Source organism: Xiphophorus couchianus, chromosome 7 (genome assembly GCF_001444195.1).
Source record: "Xiphophorus couchianus chromosome 7, X_couchianus-1.0, whole genome shotgun sequence".
In the NCBI taxonomy this organism is placed as follows: Eukaryota; Metazoa; Chordata; class Actinopteri; order Cyprinodontiformes; family Poeciliidae; genus Xiphophorus; species Xiphophorus couchianus.
Window position 1 is genome coordinate 34,626,488 of NC_040234.1, and position 25,393 is coordinate 34,651,880.

A 25,393-nucleotide genomic window follows, 5' to 3' on the forward strand; every position below is an offset into this window, starting at 1 on the left:
AATCTCTCCTGTTATTCTGTGTAAACTTCCTGTTTGTCCTTAGAGAACTGTGAAACTTTTGTTTTATTGTGGCTGCTCAAACTTTTAGTTTAAATTTCTCTTCATATTCATGGAGAAACCCAGTCAGAGCTGTTTTTCGTTTTGTCGGTACTGTTTGGATGTTAGTCGTGGTTCTTGGAGGAAAGACGCCAGTAAAAGCCTTCCCTGATGGAAGCGGTCTAGTTAAAGGCCACATCCTGTGTTTTCTGATGTTACAAACTGTATTTATAGAACAGATTTAATGCACAAAAACCTCAAAGCGCTAATAAAAGTACAAATTCAGACAAAAAAAACTTGTTTTGTGTTTCTCACATAGAACATGGTGATAAAATTTACAAATGAAACCAGAATTTTACACAAATTCACATTTTTCCCTCCATGTCTGAAGTTAAATCAAACCAAACTTGATTGAGGTCAAAATCATAAAAAATTATGTCTAACTGATAAATATGACAACAATGAGAGAGAGAATATGTCAGATGTATTTCAATATGTCTTCAGGGGAAACATTTTCTTTGAACTGGATGAATCGGGTCAAACATTTCGGGTTTGCTGGAGTTCTGGTCTGTTGCTCCTGACAGAACCGGTGTAACTGGGTCAGGTTTGTACGCCGCCTCATGAAACATTGACTCTGTTAAGTCACGTTGTACTTTCTCTGTATTCTCTGTTATTGTCCATTTCAAAGACCAAAGCTTTTTCCTGCCTTTAGATGTTGCTGCCATATTTCTGTACGATGTTTTTCCTCATGATGCCGTTTAGGAAGGTCACCAGTTCCTCCTGCAGCAGGACAGCAACACAACATGATGCTGCCACCGCAGACAGGATGGTACAAGCATCCCCGTTCTTCCTCCGGATGGTCGTTATGCCCAGATATTTCCACTTTTCTTTCTTCATATCTCTAAAAATGAAAATCTTTGTCTCTAGCTACCATCTGTCTTTTTCTGCTTCTTTCAGAGTTCTGGCCTCTTGCTTGCTGAACGGCCTTTCAGCCCGTTTGGCTCCAGGACCGGAAGCTTCTGCAATCATAACGGAGGCTCAGATGTCTCTCCTGAACATTTTCTGTTCAGTTTTTTACTGAACAAACAGCAACAGCTGATGGTATCCTAGCAACCAAAGTCAATATAAGGCAAGATGGCAACAAAAGACACCAGATCCTTCAAAATAAGACTTCCTCTCCCCAAAATAAATCTAGCTTTGCACTTAAATATTTCACTTCACCTTTTTGTAATTACCGTATGTACAATCATGCTACATTCAATAAATAATAATGTAAATTAAATTATGCTAACATAATTTACATTATAAATAAGTCAACACGTCTTACCAGCTTCAGCAGAACCTTCAGTAGGTTTTTGTTTTTTGGTTTGAGATTAATTCACACATTTTGGACCAGAATGATGCTAAATGTCCTCATTTGTTAGATTACAGGAAGCTGAGAGTTTAATTAATTGTAGTTTCATCTTCAGATGTTCAGATAAACAGAAACTGCTCACACTGCTGTTGCTTATGTCCAACTTCCTTTATTAATATTGATTTACTTACAGCAGCATTAGTACAATGTTTACATGTTCACACACAAATTTAGGCAACGATCCCTTAGAAATATACATCCAGATGTGCTGCCAGGCACCTGCTTTATATAGAGCATAGAAAGATTGATGCTAGATTTACAAAGTAAAGTCAAATAAACTGATGCCTTTATTATGCTCATCATTATCATTGTTTAACGGTTATACACAAAGATATAATAAGACTAACATATTTGTTCTGTTTATAATGTGCCAATGTGAAAATCAAAGTTTCTAATATAACAAAAACTTTTTAGTTTCTGAGTCAGCATGCAATTTTATTTTTGAACTTCTTTCTCTGAGGCTAAAAGTGAATTTATAGAAAACTCTAGTTTACTTCTCTGGAGATTCTTTTTGATCAATCTTTCTGTAATCAGATTCTGATTTCAGAAAGATCACCCTAACGTGAATTCTTCTTACAGGTGATAATGTACTTTGGCAAAGCTTGATAACCGCTGAAGATAACAGAGACGTCAGATCCTCCATACACGCTGTCACAGAGAATGTTGGGATCTTTTCCAACCGGAGGAGGAAGAATAAATCCTCGTTCACCTTTAGCCGAGTTTCCCAGCAGGACTTCAGCCTCCACAAAGTACAGGTACTCCTCACCTTTCTCCCTCCACAGCTCCAACGCTGTTCCTATGCTGCTTGAGAAGTAGATTCCCTCTCCATACTTTGGGTCTGTAACCAGAAGGAGATTCATTGTGCTGTTAATGTGTCACATGTTTACTAATTAGACACGGAGTTCTGCAGGGTTGTGTCCTCAGGCTTCTTCACTTCAACAGCAACATGATCCCAGTGGCTCTGATTACAGAATTAGCTCTTGTTTTAAATCATGCTGGTAACAATTTCATTCGACAAAGACTATAACAGAAACTAGTCTTAAAGGGGCAGTGTTGTGTTTTTCAGGCACATACACTGCAAAAACACAAAATTGTACCAAGATTTTTGTCTTGGTAGTAATATCTTTGTACACTTGAAAGAAGACAAAACGAACTTATAAGTAACTTTACAGCAAAATACAGGATCTTATTTTGAGTCAACAATTCCTTAATATTGATGGAAAGTTCCAGTGGCAAATTAGTTAACTTATGGGAAAAAAAGTTTTCCATAAGTTGAGAATTTATCTGCCAATTTCACGAGTAGTTTTAGTTAGTTTTGTCTTATTTCAAGAGTACCAAAATAATTGCACTAGAAATTATATCAAAACTACTTAAGATTTTGTATTTTTGAAATGTTGTTATAAAAATGCTATACATCTCAAATATGACTTAACAGAAATTTTACTTCCTTATTTATGACACCTTAAAATTGGGTCTCTGCCTCTTTAAAAACTCCTGCGTTTTCTGGACCTCCGACTTCAGGAAGTCATCACAACATGGCTTCTCTGTTAACCCTCTAATGTTTTCACTAGCATTGCTCTGAGCAGTGGCTCCTATAATGACCTCAACAGATCCACCAGGTGTTTGCTAATTGCTGCTGGCTAGTCTGAAGGAGCTGAGGGGGGGGATGGGAAGCTGCATCTCAAGGGTGGAGCTAAGTCCACCCAGGCTCTTTGCTCAGCTGAATGGTTGCCATGGAGATTAAAGGATTTCTCAAACAAGCCTGAAAGATTCAAGGCAACACTCCAGTTTTCTTTGATGAGGGAATAACATTAGAACATGATGAAAAGCTAAAACAAAGTATATTTTACATAATGCTGCTGTTTTAAGACTTTCATGTTTCCAAATGAATTTAAACATTTTTTTTGTATGTCATATTTTGCTTTTGTCCTGCTTCTGTAATTCTGGTTATTATGCTATTCTGACTATATCTTTTCACATTAGCATTGGTGTTAGCGTAGCATACCTTCAGGCGGTGCGCACTCTGCATGGAATCCAATTCTGCTGACCATCTCACAGAACTGAGCAGGGATGCGTTGGAACATCTTTTTAGTAGAGGATTTATGAAGCTGCTTTTTCTTCCGGTCGAACATCTCCTTCAGAGCATCATTCTCCACTTTGTCCACCTAAACATAAAATACTTCACTGTGAATCTGCAGTGCTCTTAGTTTACTATAGTCTTCATAAACATTTGTAATCAAAAATCTGATAAATCTCTGTAATATCTTTAGACGTTTTTATGTACTGTACCTTTACTACCCACAGACCCCCAGGTCTGAAAAGCTGTATTCGCTCTGAAAAGAACGAGCTTTTTTCATCAACTGTTTTCTTCTCTCCAGAAACTTTCATGTGTGTCAGCATCTTCAGCTGATGTTCTTCTTCTGCTATAAAATCTTTGTGGATTTTGCAGAGCAAGGCCTCCAGCTGCAGGGCGGCAATGACGGCGTTTTCCTCCAGTTTCCCCTTTACTGTTAGACATGCATGACCTTGTGAGAAAAACTCCTCAATGCTCAACCCTCCATCAGCTAAATGGGCCAGAACCTGGTGGTCTCCCTCACTGAAGTGTGAGATGAAGTTGTTGTTGATCTCAATGGGCTTATGCCTATAAAGAAGGTCAGTGAGCCACTTCTTAGCCTCACGTTTTGATTCATCGGAGGGACCAAGCAGGGTGATCTTTGGGATTGAAGCTCTTGTGGTGTGGAAGTCTTCTGGCCCAGATGCTGGTGAACAAGTTATAAACACATAAAAGATCATTTTATGAGTAATTTGGATGCATTATGTTGATCAGGAAATCATAGCCTTTGTGCAGCTCAGATGGATTTTAATGGACAACAGCACAACAAATTACTTTAAATGGGATCCATTATGTAAAATTCACATTTTGCATATTTTTGTACTTCCTTTTAGGTCTCAACTGCTTCTAAAAGCAAACCAAAGTAAAAAAAAACAACAACACCCAGCCGCCTCTCTGGCAATAAGTTAATATTTTTTGAAGAATGTAACGTCACAAATCGGCAGAGTTCTGCCCCGTTACCTAGCAACCCCAGCTGAGCCCCAGCACTTCTGGTCATGTGGTTTTATCGCTGTATGCTGTCTACAATGGCTGCTGGAAAAGTCAAGTGTCTTGTTGTTGACTTACCTCCCAGAAAAAACTTACTGCATTCTTGCTGGTTGTGCAGGAGGCTCTACTAATGCTTTTCAAAGCTGTGCGGCTGTATAATTGCACATGTGTTTGCAGCCATTTTCACATGCGAGTGTAAATGTTGAGTTGGGGGGCGCGGCAAGCAGCAGATTATTAGGATTTAAAGTGACAAGATGCCCTAAAGCATCTAAAATCTCATTATCTAAGAATGATACATGTTTTGTACAAACCATGAATCTATCCTGACCTGTTTAAGGAAGCATGTTAGGTCACCTTGAAACAGATCAGTTGAGAAGATGAATTCAGTCTTCACAATAATAAGCTTTTAAACTAGTAGTAGCATTTTCTGTATTGAGATTTAAGATGCAATGTTTCTGAAGATGGAGCTGACACTGAAGTCTCACCAGGGATTGGTAACAACCCATCAAATCCACAGAGTATCAAAACACAGATGTCAAGAAATTGATTTATGTAAAATGTTATGTTTAGTTACCTGTTGCCAACATGAAGTTTGATACTCCTTGCTGAAGAGCTTGTATTTCAGCTTCAAAAGCCTAGAAAGAATGAGTCCAATAGTTTTCATGTTATTTACAATTAATTCATACAGAAGACATCCACATGATTTTAAAGCAAGAGAACCATCTTCCAAATGATTATTTCTACTGTAACATTTCTGAAATATTTTATGCAACAGTAAATGTATAATACTTATATCATGCAGATGAAGTTTTACAGAAATACCTGGTATGTATCATAATCCAATGGAAAAATTACAAAATAAACATCCAACTTGCTCTGACTCCGTTCAGCAAATTCAGCCACAGCTTTTGACATGATGGAGGCAGATTCTTTTTTAGGGAATCCGAGGTTTCCAGTGCCGATTGCAGGAAAGGAGATTGAGCGGTGTTGGTTTTTTGTGGCTTCTACCAAACACTCATACACCGAACTGTAGAGTAACTGTATTATTGGGATACAAAGACAGGAACTCAAATCAAAGCAGAAAAAGAGATTTTTATTTGGAGTCAAATATCAAGGAATGAGAGACGTACCCCTTGAGGTACTGCCCATTCTGCAGGATTCCTGCTCTGTCCAGTGCAAATCGCATGATACACCTGTTTGCAGTTCAGGTGATAACCTTTTGTGCAGTAGATATTGCCCTTCTTAAAAGCTTTGTACATTTCATTTTGGATTTCATGGCCAGCTTTGTGCAATATTGCTTTGGAAATTTGGCCTTGGTTCAGTTTTCGGTCCTCTGATGCAGTGTTTACAATGACATCTGTCTAAAGAAACAAAGAACAAAAACAGGAGTGAATTTAATTCAGACCACCATGAACTTTGTGGCAGAGTTTCAATAATTAAGTGTTTAAGGGGCAGTATTATGTGTTTTCAAGGCACATCGTGCCATTTTATAGCACAATTACTTAACTATGTTACCTTCGGTTGTTATAAAAATGCTCTATCAGATATGACTTAAAAGAAATTTTACTTAATTTAAAGCTTTGAAATTGGGCCTCTAGCTGTGTCCTAATTCAGGAGCTGCATCCTTGCATAGAAATAAAGACCGGAAGAGAAAAGCAGTGAATTCGGACAGGTCTAGCCTTCACCAACTGTCCCTGTCCCCACCTCAGCGTAACTCATGTTGCCTAGCAACCGTGACAGCGTTGAAGAAAAAAAAAACAATGGAGCTGATGTTTGTTTTTCAGTCATGTATTACTCTTGATTTCTGTATTATTCTTCACCTTGATAGTAAATGCTGTTCCATAGTAAATCTGTTAGTTTGATTCTAAAATGTTCAAACATGTATTGCACATTTCTACAAGGAATAAATATAAGCAAATTATTCATTTTCAAATATAATACTCTCCAGATCTCAGATAAGCCATTACAGTTAAATGAAACTAGTATGTTTGAAGGCTTAACTTTACTGCTCAGGAATAAATTAGATACATTAGTAAACCAAACATTTTAAAGCTAGATATTACCTGTCTGAATAATATCGGTGTTTAACTTCCACTCATTGGGGAAAGCTAGCGGGAGTTTTTATAACAATGCGCTGGGAGTCAGGCGTTCTCCTCCGGTATACCGAACCTGAAGCGCCCGGCCAGCTGACAGCTGGCCAGGGGAGCTGGCTGTTAACGCAGCAGACATGTCCGAAAATGTCACAGCAAAATTGCAATTAGGTGACGTATTGGTGAGCCAAGCAGATATTTCAGATGTACAAAGCCACATTCTTGCCTAAAAACATTGTAAAAAATCATGTTGTGTCACTTAAAGTGTAATATAACAAAATAATTTGCTGCTCTTCACCGCCATTGACGCTCTGCCTGAACACTCGGTTTGCACCTGCAATGAATTATGGGATATGGTGGGCTGTGAAGGATACACCTGACCCATCCTTCAAATCTGGGGAAAAAATGAGGACGCATTTGAAGGAGTCTTTGAATTTGGACAGGCCATGTCATCGCACTGTGATGTAGTCGGTGTAATAAATCCGTCCTTCGAAGGATGCAGCCCCTGAATTTGGACACAGCTCATGCCACTTTAAAAACTCCTTCCTTTTCTGAAGCTCCACCTCCAGGAAGTCATCACAACATGGCTCCTCTATTAACCCTTTAACAACCTTTTTTTTTTTTTACCAGAATTGCTCTGAAAAGTAGCTCATATCCTGAGCTCAGCAGATGCTCAGTTTGTCAGACGTTTGCTAATTGCTTCTGCTAGTCTGAAGGAGCAGAGTCGTGGGGAAGAGCTGCTCTGTGAGACAGAAACGTGGAAACTGCAGCGCAAGGAGGAGCTGCATATCGAAGGCGGGGCTAGGTCCACTCAGCCATTTTTCACAGCTGAATGGTTGCCATGACGATTAAAGGATTTCTCAAACATGCATGAAAGAATCAAGGCAACACTCCAGGTTTGTTTTAGATAAATGAATAACATTATAACATGATGTAAAGCTGAAAAAAGCTGATTTTACACAATACTGCCCCTTAAAGTAATTGAAACTGATGTGTCCTCTACTTGGCATTATTGAAAATAAATGTTGAATTAATTCTTACATTTTGTTCTTCAATTTTCCCCTTCTGCAGAGTGAGAAGGACATTACCGATCTTGACTGAAGATTGTGGGGCGTTCCCGGCCCTTTGGGTATTTTGTGCTGCAGCACTGCTGTAAGTTTGCTTCTGCTGAGGCTTGAATATCTGCTTGCATGCTCTCTCCATTTCCTGCACTGTGGGCTCATCATGGTTGGCAAGGAAGATTTCTTTTGGATAATGGTTCTGGTGAGGCAGCTTGTCACAGAAGGCTCTTATAGTTGACACTATGGTGTCGGCACATTCTCGCAGTGGGTAGTTGAACAACCCGGAGCTAATGGCAGGAATGGCAACAGTTGCCAGACGGTATTTCTCAACTGTGTAGAGAATATTCCAGATGGCTTTCTCTAGGAAAGGCTTAGCTTTATTTACATCATGTTGGGAAGGACTTGACGACAGATATGGACCCACAGCATGAATTATCTTTTTGTACGGTAGTGACCCTGGACCCAAAGCAACTGCCTCCCCTGTTTGTAATTTATCATTCTTTTTAATATAATCATCAGACTCCAGTTGGATTTGAGGACCACCAGCTGTAGACAGAGCCAGAGCAAGGCCTCCATAATGCTTTAAATCTTCATTAGCAGCATTCACAACAGCATCAGCAGGGAAATTGGTGAGATCAGCCTTCCACACAGAAACCTTTACACCTGAACGCATCATGAACTCAAATCTTCTCTCTGGCTTAATGATTGCTGGCGGTCGCTGGTATGAACTCCTGCTCTCATTCTCCACACCCTTGATGGCGGCCACACATCCGAATTTAGTGTTGATGATTTCACACAGATCGGCTCCACATCTTCTCACAATGCTGAGTGACGCCTCATATAGAGGAATGTCCAGTTTACTGGCCATCGTTTCTTAGCAAACCTGTGGAAAGATTATACGTAACATCATGAAGACTCAATTAAATGAGATTTCTAACGATCCTTTCAGGAGGTCCTCATCTGTTTTCTGATATTAAATCAGGTTTCTGATTATTTCCCCACTATACCAGCCAAAAAGGTTTTGGGTTTGTGCCAAAGATTCAGTTTTTGGCACCAAAACAACACCATATTCCTGCAAATGGTGTTAATTCATGACATTTTTTTAAGTAAAATGTAATGGTTCTTCACGGACTGGTTAAAACCTAACCTGAATAGTAAATGTCCAGTACTACCAATTTAGAAATACTGACATATCAACGGATATTTTGAAGTAAAGCTGAAATGAAATGTTTGTTAGTTTAAAATAATCACAAGAAATTGTTACAGTAATATTTTATTCGTGAGTTATGTGAGCTGGAATTGTTAAAGTAGATGATATATCCAAAAATTCCAGCTTTTGTTTTGGACTTTAGTGATGAAACAAAATTATATGCTTTAACCTCAGTGCTGAACAGAACAATAAAAACATCAACAATGAAGCACATAACAGCAGAACAGCTTGAATTGAAAACACATTCATGCAATCTGCATGATTTGCTTCCCTCTTGGATCAAGAAAGTTTTTATGAATTTTAATGTTATAGATTAAAATTCTGGCTCTTTATTTTTGCTTTAGGTCTAAAATGATCACTCTTGCTCAAAGGAATAAATACATTTTCAGGACTTTAGTAATGAAACTAAATTGCAATTTTAATTTAGTTCCAGCAGAGGGAGACAGATTACTAAAATAAAAGATCTTCAGATCATATAATCATTAATTTGGTTTAGCACAGCCTGAACAGAAACACCTTCCCTACCTCAACTATGAAGTAATCACACTTATTTCTAATTTCATTATTACATTTAATATTTGCTCTAATTTTTCCACATTTTAGTGTTGCATGTTTATGCTTTCCTTTATGCAAATGCAGCATAATTTAATCTTAATAAGTTGACCTAACGCATATTAACTTAATGGTTTCAGATTCTCGTCGCCATGTTGCCGATCATCCTCCTCTCTGTTAGTGAAGTCAAATCTTAACACCAGCGATCACTTTAAGTCACATCCAAATGCAAATTATGAACAACTAAACTATTTTCAGTCCAGCTTCTCGTTAACGTTAAATAAAAAGTAGTGGCTTTAACCATAATAGAGTACTTTCGTTTAAAAGAGAAGAAATAAAGAGGCGAATCGCTTACCTTGCCTGGCGTGGAAAGTCCCCAGTGAAAAACTGAAAGTAAACTGGGACTGGGTGTAGACCAGTTCTAACTGGTTGAACTGCTAGTTCGAGTTAATAAGTCTTCAAAATAAACGAAGAAAACGTGTCGCTCTTCCTGCTGCGACTCCTTCTGCGCCAATCCCGCAAAGCTCCGCAGCTGCGTCAGTAAGAGCGCCTCCCGCCTCCCGTAGTTTCACCAGAAACAAAACCGAAAGAGTTCAGTCAGATCAGAAAGGAGAGAGGCCAGCACCATGGCAGAGGAATACACCTTCCATGTTCTGGTGGAGTTGGAAGAAACCAACACACCGAGACTGAAAAATAAGTTGGTGAAATATTTTCAGAGTAAAAAGTCCAACGGAGGAGACTGCGAGGTGGACTATGAGTCCGGGAGCTCAACTGCGCTGCTGCGCTTCCTCAGAGAGGAGGGTGAGTCCCAGACTGTCAGATTTCTGATCAGTCCTGAGTAAAAACCTGCTGGATTTACCCCGTTTTCTCTCTCAGACCAGAAAAATGTCCTGGGCAAAGAGTCGCACCAGATCAGTTTGGATAAAGGAGTGTTAAAGATGACAGTCCGCCTTCCTTCAGACGGAAAACAGAAAGAGGTGAGAGCTAAAAAGTGGAAGTTAGACTTATTTACATGCTATCGGATTAGAATTCCTTCGCTTATGATTATTGGAATATTATTTGGAATATTTAATGGAATACTGATCTAACCTGAGTTACTTCCTGTAATCTCATAAAATGCCTGGCAGTGACATAACACTCACCTCCAGCTGCTGTAAACATGTTCATATTTGTCTTTGTGGGTGTGATTTATTTTATGTCTATTAAGCGGTAAACTCATTTCATGTTTACTTTTATGGCTTTTATCATGTATGATGCTGAGCTGATCACCTCCGGATCTTTGAACACTTTTGTTTAAACTCTGAGCTGCTAATGAAGACCTGGCCCTGCTGGCCTTTCATTGTTTACTGCAAGTCATATGACCCATCAGAATCCAAGATGCTGTCTGATTTCATTCCTGCTTTTATCCTTTCACTTTCTGTGTTTGAGGATATTTCACAGAATAAACCTGCTTATCTTTTTCTAGCCAGTTCTTGAATGTGTAATTCATCAGCATTGCCCAACAAAAATGTCTAAAATGTCTCCAATCTGTTTTAAACAGGGGGATTCAACTGATAAAGGCAGCAAAAAGTGTAAGTATCCATGAAGGAAATATCTGCCACTGATGTGACATTTATTGCAGAAGTATTCACACCCCACAAACCTTTCACAAACACAATATATATATTTCATTGGAGTTTAGTGTGAAAGACCAACAAAAAGTGGCGCACAATTGTGAAATGGAAAGAAAAGTATACATGATTCAAAACATTTTGTACAATTAAAAAACTGAAAAGTGTGGTGTGTAAAACCATCTTTTGATGCAAATCCAGCTGAAAGTCTTTTAGTGTTTTGTTTGTCTCTACCAGCTTCGATCGTCTAGTGACTGAAACTTTTGCCTGTTCTTTGCCAAACAACTCAAATTAGATGCAAAGCGTTTGTGAGCAGCAGTTTTCAGATCTTGCCACACATTCTGGACTTTGACTGAGCCATTCTGACGGAATGTTTTAAACCTTCCACATGCCCCAACATGGCTTCTGGCAAACTGCAAATGGGACTTATGATGGTTTTCTTTTAATAATAGCTTTCTTCTTGCCAGTCTTCCATAAAGTCCATGTTTATGCAGTGATGACTAATAGTTGCCCTGTGGACAGATTCCTCCACCTGAGCTGTGGATCTCTGAATTTGGTCCAGAGACACCAGGGGCCTCGTGGCTGCATCTCTGATCAGGCCTCTCCTCGTTCAGGAAGTTTAGGTGGACGGCCTTGTCTTGGTAGGTTTACAGTTGCACCGTACTCTTTCCATTAGCGGATGATGGATTGATGTTCAATCATTTCCACGAGATGTTCAAAGCTTTTGGAAATCTTTTTGTAGCCTAAACCTGCTTTAAACTTCTCCACAACTTTATCCCAGATCTGTCTGGGACAAAGACAAATCTTTGACTTCATGATATTCTCTTAACCAACATCTGAGGCCGTCAAGGAGCAGCTGGATTTATACTGAGATTAAATGACACACAGTCATATAATTTCTAGTAGATTCATCAGCAGTCATTAGGCAGCTTCTGAAGGTAATTGTTGAGCTTAGAGAAAAGGGGACTGAATCATTTTGCAAATTAAGGAAGAGCCCTTTAGACTAACTAACAAATAGTCATTACAGTCCCTGGAACTCTACATTCCTCTGTACTCTCCTGTACAAACTGAAATGCTGTGTTAAGTTTGTTGCAGCAGAGGGAGACAGAGATTTTCAAACTACAAGGTTGTGACCGTCTGTTTTTACCAAAACAACAGGCTGGATATGGTTTAAATACGTTTTACTAATCTGTCTGCATTAAATTAGTAAAACATATTTAAAGGGAATTATGAATAATGATGGGATTTACTTTATAAGTTCCACGTCTTTCTTTCTGTACTCAAAAGATGTTTCTTGGGATCTAATATAATCTTTCAAACAAAAACAATAATGGATAATAATGACCTTACTATAAATTACTAAAGTATTATGTTTTGACAAAGATGTAAGAATAACCTTGTTTTAAAGGCGTGTCTGTATCCATGCACATAAAATTATTACTAAATCTCTTGAACAACAATAAGCCTGTATATAACAATAAAAACAGTGATTACCAGTTGCATAAAAGCTGCTTCCTTGCTGGACAGTAAATCTTCATGGTTGCTTCGAGGTTTTTGCTGCTGGTCATACTGAGTGATACTTTGCGTTTTGATTGTCCGAAATAGTTTCAGTTTTGGTTTTAAGCTTTAGAGGTTTAAAATATTTATGGTGTTTGATGGCAACTATTGTACCAAAGCTTTTTGCTGAAATGGGACTTTTTTTTACTCTTCTATAAGTTTAAATTTTACAGTTATCATTGACAAAAAGTACTTTCCACATTTTTAAAAACCTGTTGAGTTGCATGGCTTTATTTTGCGTTTTTATTAGAACTGGAGATTTGTCAGACTTTCTGGTACAGTACTCGACTCTTTGTGCCAATAGTTAAGTTTTCATTGGAGCTGACAAAAATCACATGTGGCATTCCCCAAGGTTCCATGTTGGGGTCTCTCCAATTAAATATCAACATGCTAACATTAACTTAGATTATAATAAATAACAAGATAAGTTCCCGTAATTATGCAGATGATACACAGCCCATGTCACCAGGTAATTATAAACCGACTGAAGCATCCTTTCTCAAGATACTTAAAACCAATCAATGTGTGGATGTTCATAACTTCCTTCAGTTAAATAAAAATAAAACAGAAGTAAATATGATATGTCCACATTAAGGTCATAATTAGATGGATCATCTAATAGAAGCTTTTCTTTAGCTCATAATAATACAGTCTATACTTATACTTTGCTTCTGATTGACTTGTTTCAGTGGTAAGTAAAAAACAGGTTTTACTCATTCATCTTTCATATTTCAATAACAGCGGACCATGAAGGGACCAACAAACAGTCCAAAGTTCAAGAACCCAAACCTGTGGATGAAGGTCAGACGGGGGCAAAAGGCAAAGATGGTGATTCAGATGATGAGGAGCAGTGCTCCAAGTCGGCTGTTTTAGGGAATATTCCAGATTCTTTAACCTCAGAATTTCTGGAAATGATTGTGGAGAACATTTTGAGAGACCTAAGCTCTCCGACTGCCTCCCAGGACTACAACCTGGAACTGATCCCTGACATTTCATCTGCTGTTGTCACTTTCCAGAGTGGAAAAGGTACCCACTTAGTTCATGTTCAATTATATTTAGAACAACTTGAAATTTGATGTTTTTATTTTAACTTCACAGACAACACTTACTTCATAGAAAGATGTCCTCAAAATCGGATGTTTACAAAGAAGGAGTTATCAGTCCGACCCCTTGAGACCACAAAGAAGGTTATGGTTGAAGGGGTTTCAGACTGCAGTGAAGACATGCTGTGTCTCTACTTTGAGAGTAAAGGGGGAGATGTGGAAGATGTTCAACTAAATGAAGCTGAACAGTCTGCTGTCGTCATATTTAAGAACCATCAAGGTAGTTAACCTGCCCTACTTCCTGATTACTGCAGTTTATTCTGATAGTATGCTCTATGTTCAACTGAAGTGACTACCAACTTAGAAATGTGGAGTGTAACTTTGTGTTTTAATCCACAGATGTTAAGAAAGTCTTGGGTAAGAAGCATGAGATAAAAAAGGAAGAAGTCAAAGTCTACCCGTTCTACAAATCGTTGGGAGTAGCACTTTATGGGAAAGATAAGCTGTCGCCAAAGCTTCCTGCTGCCATCTCTGAGCCCATTGACAACGCTGTCCTCAGATACCTAGCTAACCACAAAGCGGCTCTGGACACCGTTGGCTGTGACTTGGAAAAACATTTCTGCAACATAACCCTGGAGCAGTCTGCCGTCCGCCTCAGTGCCTCGCCCTCATTATTGAAGCAAAAAGATGCCAAAGTCATCATCAAAGAGTGGGCAAACACTGTGAAAGCAACCTTTTCTCAGGCTGTGTCAAAATTCAAAACACTAAAGTTCTCCCTGGAGTCAGATGTATGGGAGGAATCTGAGCAGAAGATTAAAGAGAAACTGCAGAAGGAAGATGTTGTTGTAGTTTCTGATAAAACCAGTGGTGTCCTTTCAGTGGCCGGCCTTGAGAATTATGTCAACACACTCAAGAAACCTATTTCAGACGTTCTTGACAGGATCGAGAAAAGGGTCCGAAGGGAGAAATTAAGTAAAACTCAAGAGATCAATGTGTCACCATCAATGTTCCACATCCTTTCTCAAGATGGTCTTCAGGACAAACTCCTGCAAGTGTACCCAGAACTCAAAATGTCATACGACCAAAACAAGCAAGCTCTGAAAGTAACTGGCTTTGTGGACGAGATTATTAATGCAACCCAGGTGATAAGCAACGCAACATTAGGATTAAAGCGACAGAATTTAGAAGTAGATGAGTTTTTGCTTGACATGCTGAAGGACGAACAACAAGAGGAGGCCACCGATATACTTCTAACAGCCTATGGCATAAAAGCAGCCTTGGAGATCAGTCCACAGAGGGTGCAGCTTGTTGCTGTTTCTGACAAGGACCTAATGAATGCTCAAGACCATCTAAGACAAATTCTGAAATCTGAATACGTCGAAGTTGAAGACCTTGAAGTCCTGAAGAAACCGGAGTGGCAGCAGCTGGTCCATCAGCAGGAAAAAGCAAACAGTGGGTCAGGAATGAGAGTTCAGATCATAACTCATCAACAGCAAGTGGTGGTGTCCGGTCACAAGGACAGTGTGGACAAAGTTAGCAGTGAACTAGAAGACTTTATAACAGAAAATGCTCATGTTGAAGAATTTGTTGCTGTTGATGCAAATGTCATCATTGAGTACCTGAAAGGTCAGACAACCTTGTTGAAGCAACTAGAAGGGGTGGAAGTGTCCTTTGGAAATGAGGAAATCATCCTAAGTGGCTGTAGATCTGCTGTGAAAGATTGCAAGACCATAGTCAAAGATTTACTAGCTTCTGTGTGCTTTGATAGTTTTAAAGTCACAAAACCTGGAGTCAAGAAATGTTTTCAGGAAAAAGAATTGTTTTTTGCTTCTTCTATTAAGAGTGACACTGACTGCCTGGTTCAGCTGGCTGATAAATCGAATGAAGAAGACGACTTTGCCTTAGTACAGGTACAACAACCCATTTACAAAGTCCAGACAAGTGATGGAGTGGAAATAGTGGTCTCCAAGGCAGACATGTGCAGTTACTCTGTGGATGCTGTCGTCAATCCTTCTACTGAGGACTTGAAACATACCTCTGGTCTTGCTTTGGCACTTTCTAAAGCTGCAGGTCCTCAGTTGCAGACTGAATGTGACCAAATAATTTCTGTAAAAGGAAAACTCCGACCTGGAGATTGTGTCGTAACAGATGCTGGAGGAATGCTTCGTTGCAAAAAGGTGATCCATGCCGTAGGACCCTATTTTGATCAAGCAAAGCCAAAGAAGGCTGAGGCCCAGTTGAAAAGAACTGTTAAAGAAAGCTTAGAACTTGCTGAAAAGTGTGGCTGTGTGTCTGTGGCCCTTCCTGCCATCAGCAGAAGTCTTGGCTTCCCACTCAATCTGTGCCTAGCTACCATTGCTAGAGCAGTGAAGGAATACTGTGATGAGAAGTATGATGACAACACCTTGAAGAAGATTCATCTGGTGGACAAAGAGGACAGTGTTGCTCTTGGTATGGAAAATGCTGTGAAGCAGGAGTTTGGAAATCATGGAGTTAGTGTTTCGTCTCAAAATGCTATCCCTAAAGTTAGTCAGAAATCTCCATTGCTCAAGCTAGTTCCACCTGACCCAAGCTTGTGCCGAGGGCAGACCAAAGAGGGCTTGAACATTGTTCTTAAAAAGGGAAACATTGAGGCTGCCAAGGTAAATATACATGGTTTTGAAAAACTAATTTAAATATAAAGGTTTTTAAACTGAAATATTCTTCAACGTGGATTGCCCTTTGTCTATGGAAAGAGGAAGATATTCTGAAAGTAGGGCAAGGGTAATGAGTAGAGCCGTAGAGGCCCCCCAGAAAGCTAATTTCATTACTGGTGCGATCCAAAGTTGTTTTACGAGACAAGAAACCTCAAGACATCAGCTCAGTTTTTTATGTTTAACTCAGCACTGCGAGTTTTTTCTGCTATAGGGTGAAGGACAAGAACCTCAGATAACCCTACTCAATCTGTCTCTATAGAATTATGCAAAAGTAGAAAAGTAGATATATCAGGATAGAAATTTTCTTGACTGATTCTGCTTCCACTCACTGTTGACTTTTGTTGTGTTACAATACAAACTAAAGTGAAATTACATATCTTAATAATGCTGTACCATATTTTCAGACAGAGGTAATTGTAAACACAGTGACAGAAGATCTTGTATTGGACAGAGGGGCAATTTCTAAAGCTATCTTCAGTGCAGCTGGACCCAAACTTCAACAGCTGGTACACAGCCAGAAAACGAAAGGATCACCAGGCGAGATTGTTGTTACAGATAACTGCAAGCTGAAGAGCAAACAGGTTTTCCATGCAATTGCTCCACACTGGAACAATGGCCAAGGCGCAGCTGAAAAGGTACATCATATTCATAGTGTAAAACATTTTAAATTTCTTTCTGAATCAATGAAACTACCAGGTAATCTGGTTTACAAAATGTCTTTCAGACTCTGGCTGGGATCTTTAAAGATTGCTTGGATTTGGCAGAGAAAACTCGTTTGTCGTCTATAACTTTCCCAGCTGTTGGTACCGGAAACCTGGGTTTTCCAAAAAATCTTGTTGCCACTTTGATGCTGGATAAATTCTTGGAGTTCAGCAGCCAGAGACAATCCAAGAACCTTAAGAAGATTGCAGTTGTTCTTTATCCTGGAGATGCACAGACTATTAAGGTAATGAAAAATAAGAATCATTGTAATATTAGAGTGGTAAGCTCTTAGTTTAGAACTTATTGAACAACATTATCAGTTGGTAAAGCTCACTATAAATGCAGAAATTTGTAGTGAAATCTCATGATCTTTTTATATGAAAGTACAAGTATCAAATTCATTTTGCAGGTATTCACTGATGAATTTCAGAATAAGTTTCCAAGTGCCACTGGTTCTTCAGCAGCTGCAGGTCCAGCTTCTGCAGATTCTTCAAAAGGTACTGGTAGGCAGATCTTTTCAGTTGCCATTTGCTCAACTTACACAAGACTTGAGTAGTTGCCTAATTTCAAGGTTAAAGTGATATTTTTGTCTGATTTATGTTTTACCAACAGGCAAATTCTCTAAGGTTGTCTCCAGTTCAGAAACTCATGAGACTAAACTGGGAAACGTGACGATTCAGGTAGTAACTGGAGATATAACTAAGGAAACTACTGATGTCATCGTTAACTCTTCAAATGATAACTTCACTCTCAAGTCTGGTAAATCAATCTATATGTGATATATTTGTAATGTATAGTGTAAATCACCAGAATGCACTAAATGCACACTTTAAGCTTCCTAATGATATCGATTTGTGGGACATACATGTTTAGTGAGGTTAAACAAGTAAATATGAGTGTACTATAAGATCTAGTTAGATTTACTAATTTAAAAAGATGAAATAAAGACAAACATTGGTTGTCAATATCAGAACTATCAAACCTTTCACTTCATCTACCTCCCCAGGAGTATCCAAAGCTATTCTGGATGCAGCTGGTGTAGTTGTTTTTGAAGAATGCCAACATCTTGGTAAGAACATTAACTTTTGCTTTGTTGTAACATGCATTCTTAGTTTATGGTTAATTTAGTTCTATAACTAGGTTGTGATTCTGATTAAAACACCCCACCAGGTTCCCAGCCCAATCCAGGCATTATAATGACGGTACCAGGAAACCTAAAGTGCAAAAAGATTCTTCACCTTGTCGGACAGACGGACCCAGTGAAAATCCACAGCACTGTGAAGGAAGCACTCCAAATGTGTGTGAAGAACTCCTACACTTCTGTTTCATTTCCTGCCATTGGTACAGGTGAGGATTGCCAACATAATGAGCTCATTGTAGGCTGCAGATTTAGTGCTCAATTCTGAATTTTTGCTGAAATAGGATTTTCTTCACATGATTGTTTATATTATTAATTAAACCCAGCTGAAATGAGACTTATGTGTGAACGGTTTACAACCCCAAAGCGACCCACCTGCACAGAAGAATAACAGACAAACTACAGCGCACTGTTTAAGAAAGCAGTAATGGACACTGCCGTTAATTTTAAAGTTTATTCAGCAATGGGAGCCAACAGTATTGTCACAAGATCATAGCAAGACGAAGGAAGCTAAAAAACCTCCTTGACTGCAACTTCTGTACAGAAGTCTGTGTGGATGTGTACTGTAGTCAGGATTAGGGCTAACCTAACCCTAACCCTGGCTAAGAGTGGTGGGATTGTGATGTGATGTACTTCAGTGACACAAACTTCTTTCATAATTTCATAATTATAATTTTGTACCATTGTTTTCATCCTGATTTACCACACCTGGTATTTTCTGGTGCAGATTTATGATGCATGTCTGACATCAATGATGTAAAACTCTTATTGAATGCGACACAAACATTCAGTCTGCAGATGCTTTGAAAACTATCGGATACGTATTTGAATTAGTTGTACATATGAAAGTGACATAGATTGAAATTTTTTTGGAGGTGAAAAGATTATAGCATAGACCGTCTATGCTACAGCATGCTCTATCAGGTCTATGCTATGCCATGTCTATGTTATGGCCATAAAACCAGATTTGGGAAGCATTTGCCTGCTTTGTGAACGTAGCCTTAGCTTGTCTGCTAATGTAAATCCAGATTACTGCAGTTTCAGATGTTGGCTAACCGATTCTGAAGATGTGTAGTCTTGAAGTGACCAAATGAAAATGGTCATTTCACTTTAATTGACCATTTTCATTTTTTGGATCCAAAGGTTTTGACTGTATAAATTTGGATTGAATAAACATAATTTTTTTTCTGCTGCACTCAAGGATGAGTCTTAAATTAGCACTTTGTGGGTGGAAAGAAACTTTTTGAATTTGCAGATTTGAGCCATCAACCACTTGTGTTGCCTGTTTCCAGGTCAAGGCAACGTGCAGGCTAAACAGGTGGCAGACTCCATGTTGGATGCTGTGATTGATGTTTTCAGCCAAAACACCTCCAGCTCCCTGACTTTGATCAGGATAGTCATCTTCCAGCAACCGATGCTGAAAGATTTCTACAGCAGCATGCAAGAAAGAGAAGCCACTGATCCAAAGGAGAAAGGAGGATTCTGGTCCAATGTTACCCACAGGTTAAAATGTAAGCATAGAGAGAAAAATAGTTGTTGCTTTCATAAGAATCGTTTTTAGATGAAATCCTAATTTAAGTTGCTTTGTTTATTCTCGCAGCTTTATTTGGATCTGAAAGTTTTGATTACAAAGAGGAGGATGAGGTGTTTGATATTGAGACCAAGGAAGTGGAGCCTGCTGTCTTCCATATCTGTGGTTCCTCACAGGCCAAAGTAGATGCAGCCAAGAAGAAGATAAATGACCTGATGTCTAATGAACAATGCCGTGAAGAGATTATAGACAACGACATCTTGAACTTATCTTCTGCAGACTGTCAGCGCATTGTTGACATCCAGATGAAGATGAGTGTGAGCATCAAAAAACAAAGCACTAATGGCCAAACCTCTTTCATCATTGAGGGTCTCAGTAAAGACGTGCTCCGAGCCAGTCGGGAGATAGATAATATGCTGAAGAAGGTGAGACGAGAGCAGGAGCTGAAAAAGAAATTGGAGCTGGTAGCCACTGTGGCAGAGTGGCAGTATCAGCAACATGGGCTTTCATATCAGAGTTTTGATCAGATGACCAACTATGAGCTTGAACATGCGTTGGAGAGAGCAACACCCACTCTAAAAGTTACCATCCATGGCTCAGACTATACAGTCCAGATGCCTAAAGGACCAGCCACTGACAGCAAGGGAACCAAGCTGCAGATAAGACGAATTGACAAACTAAAAGGTATTTCATCCTTATATTGTTTTTTTTTTCATATTCTGCCTCCAAAGTATCTAAAAGTCATACCCAATGCTACTGATCTTTAATTTGTCTGCAGGAAATTAAAATGTTCTATTTCCTAAACTGTGTAATGAAACAACTACATCTTTTTTCTATTTTAACAGATGAAGATGTTCCTGAGTTTTGGGATGCTATGCCAGCTGGTAAAACGTGTCATTCTGTCACCCTCCAAACTGCGTCATCAGAGTACGCAGAAGTCCTCAATCTCTTCAAAGCCACATGCAATCGAGCCGTCATCAAGGTAATATCATTAGTAGTGTTGTTCATTCCTGGCACACAATTTGAAGAAGCTAGTTGCTAGCATGTGCCAGGGAATAATTTCTATACAAAAAAGACATTTAGGTATGATTTGTCACCTGGAATAGCTTCCCAGTTATCCACCCAACATGGATATAGGCCGACAGCACAATGAGAACAGAGAAGAGCCATGCTGCCACCTCCTGCCGAACAGTCCCTGCTGACAGCAGAACCTTCTGCACCTCAGAAGGTCCTATACCCCTTAAATTAAAATTGGGGCATAGGACTGGCCCTCTCAAAACGAGTAGTGTTGTCCTGTCATCAGCTGGAAATTTGAAATATTTTTTCTTTTATTAAAAAAGAAACAATACCTTTACATTAGGCAAAGGAAATAAGGAAAGACTCATTATTTCTTAATGAGATAAAATATGTTTGACGATCTATTTATGCTTTAAGATCGAAAGGATCCAGAACCCTACACTGTGGAAAAGTCTTCAGATCAAAAAACATGAAATGGAGGTGAGAAATAATCATCAGAACAATGAGAAACGTCTCTTCCACGGCACCAGTGAAAACACTGTCCCCATCATCAATGAACGTGGCTTCAACAGAAGCTATGCAGGAAAAAATGGTGAGACTTTCAGCAATTTTTTGTCTTTAAAAGATCTGTCTGCTGAATCAGTAACTTTTAACAAACATCTCTGTAGTTTTATCCTAGTTTTTGAGGTTGGATCTAATTTTAATTGTGATGTTGCAGCACTTTTGCTCAGATATGTAAATGGTTCAGAAGATCGTGGGTTAATTCTAGAGATTTTTAAGCAGTACTGTGATTATTTATTTGTTGTAAAATTAAATATGTTTAATTTTTAAATATTGTTGAAGCTGCAGTATATACCTTTTATTAAAAAGATGTGTTTACTCGCACCATGTCATGACAGTATAATAATATGAGACAAATAATCTGTGAAAAAATGTTCCTACTGTGTCTTCTCCCACTTCTCCCAGTACTAACTGCAGAAATACAATAAAATATAATCAGAAACAACCAATCAGAGCCAGGAGAAGGGTCTTATTGGTGCTGTCAATCACCCTCATGTACACATCCTCCCCTTTGCTTTAAGGAGGTGGAGGAAATTAATTATTTAACAGATTATCTGTGATGGCAAATTGTCACGACATAGTAACAGTTTTAAAATCTATGGAAAAACATACTTTTGTCAAAGTTACATACTGCAGCTTTTAGACGTTAAATAAGATTATTGATAACTTCTATAAGTCAAAAATTAACTCTGACTGATCTGTTTTCAGCTGCCTGTTATGGAAACGGTTCCTACTTTGCCGTTAATTCCAATTACTCTGCACAAGACACCTACTCCAGGCCCAATGCGAAGGGAGAGAAGTTCATGTACCTGTGCAAAGTGCTGACAGGAGACTACACCCTGGGACAGCAAACCATGATCGCTCCACCAACCAAAGGGACTCTGGGCATATATGACAGTGTGGTGGACAACACGGCCACCCCCAGCATGTTTGTAGTGTTTCATGACACCCAGGCCTATCCTGAGTATCTGATCACCTTCAAGTAGCAACACCCAGAAAACATTAAATACAAATAGAAGATATGATAATCATACTAATAATTTTTTTATTTGTTTCACCTTAAGCTCACTTAGTAGTTTTATTCAGGCCCATTTAGTGCCTTAAATTGTTGCCTTAACTTCTCAATGAAGTTAAGTTAATGAAGTTCTCAATGAATGTTTACTGATCTTTCATCACTTTTTGTAAGTGATGAAAGATCATTACAGATGATCTTTCACTTATAAAGTGAAAGTGATCTTTCACTTTATAAGTGAAAGATCACGTTCCCTTGATCTTTCACTTGTGAGAGATCAAGGGAAAGATCAAACCAAGAGCTTCTAAAACATGTCGCCTATTTACTATTTACAGTTTACGACTTGCGACAAGAACCTCCTCTGTTCTAAGTTTCACACTCTTATAAACTAACAATCAGTTCTAGATTTAAAAATTAAAGTAAAAGTTAACAGTCCAAAGTAAAACTCCAGAATGTATAGTAAACAAGCACAGGTGATTTCACTGTACAAGCTCTCAGTAAATTTCTATACTTAAATAAAAGAAAATATTGTTGAAAAACTCTTTTCTCTCATTATTCTAATGTTTAGTGAACAGAAATCCTAAAAAAAGCAGGTAGAGGCTTGTCTGATTTGATATGTGACGTAGATTGTGCTTATCTGTCTTTTAAACTGTGTTAAACTGGTTTAACACAGTTTAAGTACAATAAAGTATTTGGACTTTGTTGTTTAACAAATCCCCATACTCTACAATGACTGACATCAAAATGAGTAAATGCTGGAGTCATTTTTACCTTCTTTGGAAATCACGTTCTTAATGAATTAAGAAATGTGAAAGCAATTTTTTTTTACATAAGTAAAGTTAAAGGAAATGCTAACGTCTGAAAAAATATTAGGACAATGACAGATAATGATAGATTTGTTTGGACAAATTTGGAGTTGCAGATAGCGACTAAGGTAATTTGTGAACCTGGGAATATTGCTACAGCGCTGAAAAAGTATTCTGTGACAACCTTGGCACAAAGCCGTGGCTTTCTGTCGAAACCAAAACATGGTCAGGTAGACGAAAAAGAAAGTCTGCAACAAAGCTGAAAATTGTTCAGGATGCAAAGAAAAACCTACAAAAATCCTCACTTAAATATTGGACTGGTGCAGTGGTTCCCAACGATTTCCTGGGATTACAATAAAATCCCCCCCAAAAAGAAAATAATATCAACTGGGCTCACACATCGTTCAACCAGACATAAACCTAAACACATATTTTGTTTTAAAACTCCACTGAAGTTTATTTCACACTTCAGGTTGCAACAAAACAAACTACAAACCATCTTTACAGTGAAACACTTTTGTGTAACTTTTAAAAAAAATTTTTATTCATCCAAATTGCTTCCTGTGGCCCCCCTGCAATGGCACTGCGCCCTCCACAGGGGGCGCGCCCCACACTTTAGGAACCACTGGACTGGTGTGACTTTCAAAATGCGCCACAAGGTGGAATAAAGTTATTACTACACAAATTTCACAAAATATCCAGACTATAATTTACAATCAGTGCAGAAAGGCCTCAAACATTTCTGGAACAATCATTTGAATTGATGAAAACAAAATTGAACATGTAATGTTTTGGCCACAACAATAACCATTACATTTGGAGAGGAGTCAACATGGCCTATGATGAAAGGTAGACCGCTCCTATTGTGAAACACGGAGGTGGATTACAGGTTGTAGGGATATGTGAGTCACAAAAACACAGGAAACATGGTCAAAAATAGTTACAGGAGGAATGCAATGTTATTAGAAAGTACTGGAGGAAAACTTGCACTCATCAGCCCTGAAGGAGTGATTGGGACGTTCCAACATGTCAATGATCCAAGACACAACGCCAAGTCGACATGTCATTGTCTACAGCAGAACAAAGTGAAGGCTTTGGAGTGGCCGTCTCAGCCTCCTGACTTTAATATCATCAAGCCACTCTAGGGAGATCTCAACAGCACCATTCATGCAAGAATGGACGGCTTGTTTCCAAGAAGAGTGAACAGCTTTACCACCAGAGCAGCCTCTTTCAGTTTAATCATCGTTTGCAGGAAATTACTTACTCAAAATATTTTTTTTCATTTTTTGGTTTCACTCCCATTTCTTCTTTTTGAATTATATCCAACAGTGCCAAATGTAAATTCTTGCTACTATTCAGCTGGTCTAAAATTTACATCAGGAGTGTATAAAGGTTTCTTCTCTTGATGCTAAACTCCTACCTAATAGTACTCACAAGAGCTCCTAGCTATAAAAGTAGCCTTTGAGGAACGGTGGCATTGGCTTGAGGAGATGGTACACGCAGTTATTGTCTGCTCTGATTATAAGAACTTGACATCTTCAAGGAGCGGAAGGACTTCACCCACGCCTGTCTCAATGGTCTCTGTTGCAAGGTTTAACTTCATCTCCTATTGTCCATGCTGAAAAAACACAAAACCAGATGCACTCTCTAGCTCTAGCTCTGATTTTCACCCTCAAACAAACAAACAGAATGGATGAGCAAGGAGCTAGAGTACCGGTACACATTACGCTGCCTGTGTTATTCTGACCCCAGTTCCTTGAGTTCACAACTCTCCTGGATTGACGATGCCCAAAATACACATTTCTTATTTTCCTTTTGTGGCTTCTCCTGGATACTGCCCATGTTCCGCTCCGAAGAAATGGAGGTTGCAGTAACTTCAATCCGACATCACATCCATAAAGGTAAACAAACCTGGAGCAATATCATCACTGTACTCAACCATACTGCTGAACAGAACCTTCACATGGTAGACTGCAGCAAAAGACTCTCTGCAGCCCATCTGGTCTGGCTTTCCACTAAAGATATCAATATCAAGGCTTCCTCCAGAAAACTCTCCATTTGAGATCCAGTCCATCATTATCCCCACTTTGGTACAACATCTTATCCCCAAATTTGAAGATTCACTCAGTTTTTCATGCTTATTTACTTAGACCTATATTGAACCGGTTTAAGTATAAAGTAAATGATTCATGAAAAATTAATTTGTTCTATTTGGGAAATATTTTATCCAGAAAGGAGTTTCCATGGAAGTTTGTTG

General features: G+C 38.8%; 2 protein-coding genes across 3 annotated transcripts; one reads left to right on the forward strand and one right to left on the reverse strand.

Annotated features, from left to right (window-relative positions):
- Positions 1–1,809: 1,809 nt before the first annotated feature.
- Positions 1,810–9,953, reverse strand: parp9 (poly(ADP-ribose) polymerase family member 9). The gene is made up of 8 exons (XM_028023619.1): positions 9,819–9,953; positions 7,682–8,584; positions 5,681–5,911; positions 5,373–5,588; positions 5,125–5,185; positions 3,740–4,209; positions 3,456–3,615; positions 1,810–2,288 (listed from the first exon to the last, which is right to left on the reverse strand). The coding sequence occupies exons 2-8, from the start codon at positions 8,567–8,569 to the stop codon at positions 2,008–2,010; spliced, it is 2,307 nt and encodes a 768-aa protein (XP_027879420.1). The 5' UTR covers positions 8,570–8,584; positions 9,819–9,953; the 3' UTR covers positions 1,810–2,007.
- Positions 9,954–10,053: 100 nt separating this feature from the next.
- parp14rs1 (poly(ADP-ribose) polymerase family member 14-related sequence 1) lies at positions 10,054–22,576 on the forward strand. 2 transcript variants are annotated; one of them, XM_028023616.1, is made up of 17 exons: positions 10,054–10,264; positions 10,340–10,440; positions 11,004–11,034; positions 13,372–13,656; positions 13,729–13,953; positions 14,073–16,315; positions 16,774–17,004; positions 17,094–17,315; positions 17,481–17,574; positions 17,684–17,830; positions 18,078–18,140; positions 18,242–18,418; positions 19,502–19,720; positions 19,810–20,424; positions 20,586–20,722; positions 21,175–21,349; positions 22,027–22,576. In XM_028023616.1, the coding sequence occupies exons 1-17, from the start codon at positions 10,090–10,092 to the stop codon at positions 22,302–22,304; spliced, it is 5,418 nt and encodes a 1,805-aa protein (XP_027879417.1). In that variant the 5' UTR covers positions 10,054–10,089; the 3' UTR covers positions 22,305–22,576. The 2 variants fall into 2 exon arrangements, with proteins under 2 accessions (XP_027879417.1, XP_027879418.1); XM_028023617.1 differs by having other exon boundaries at positions 17,481–17,568.
- Positions 22,577–25,393: the final 2,817 nt, after the last annotated feature.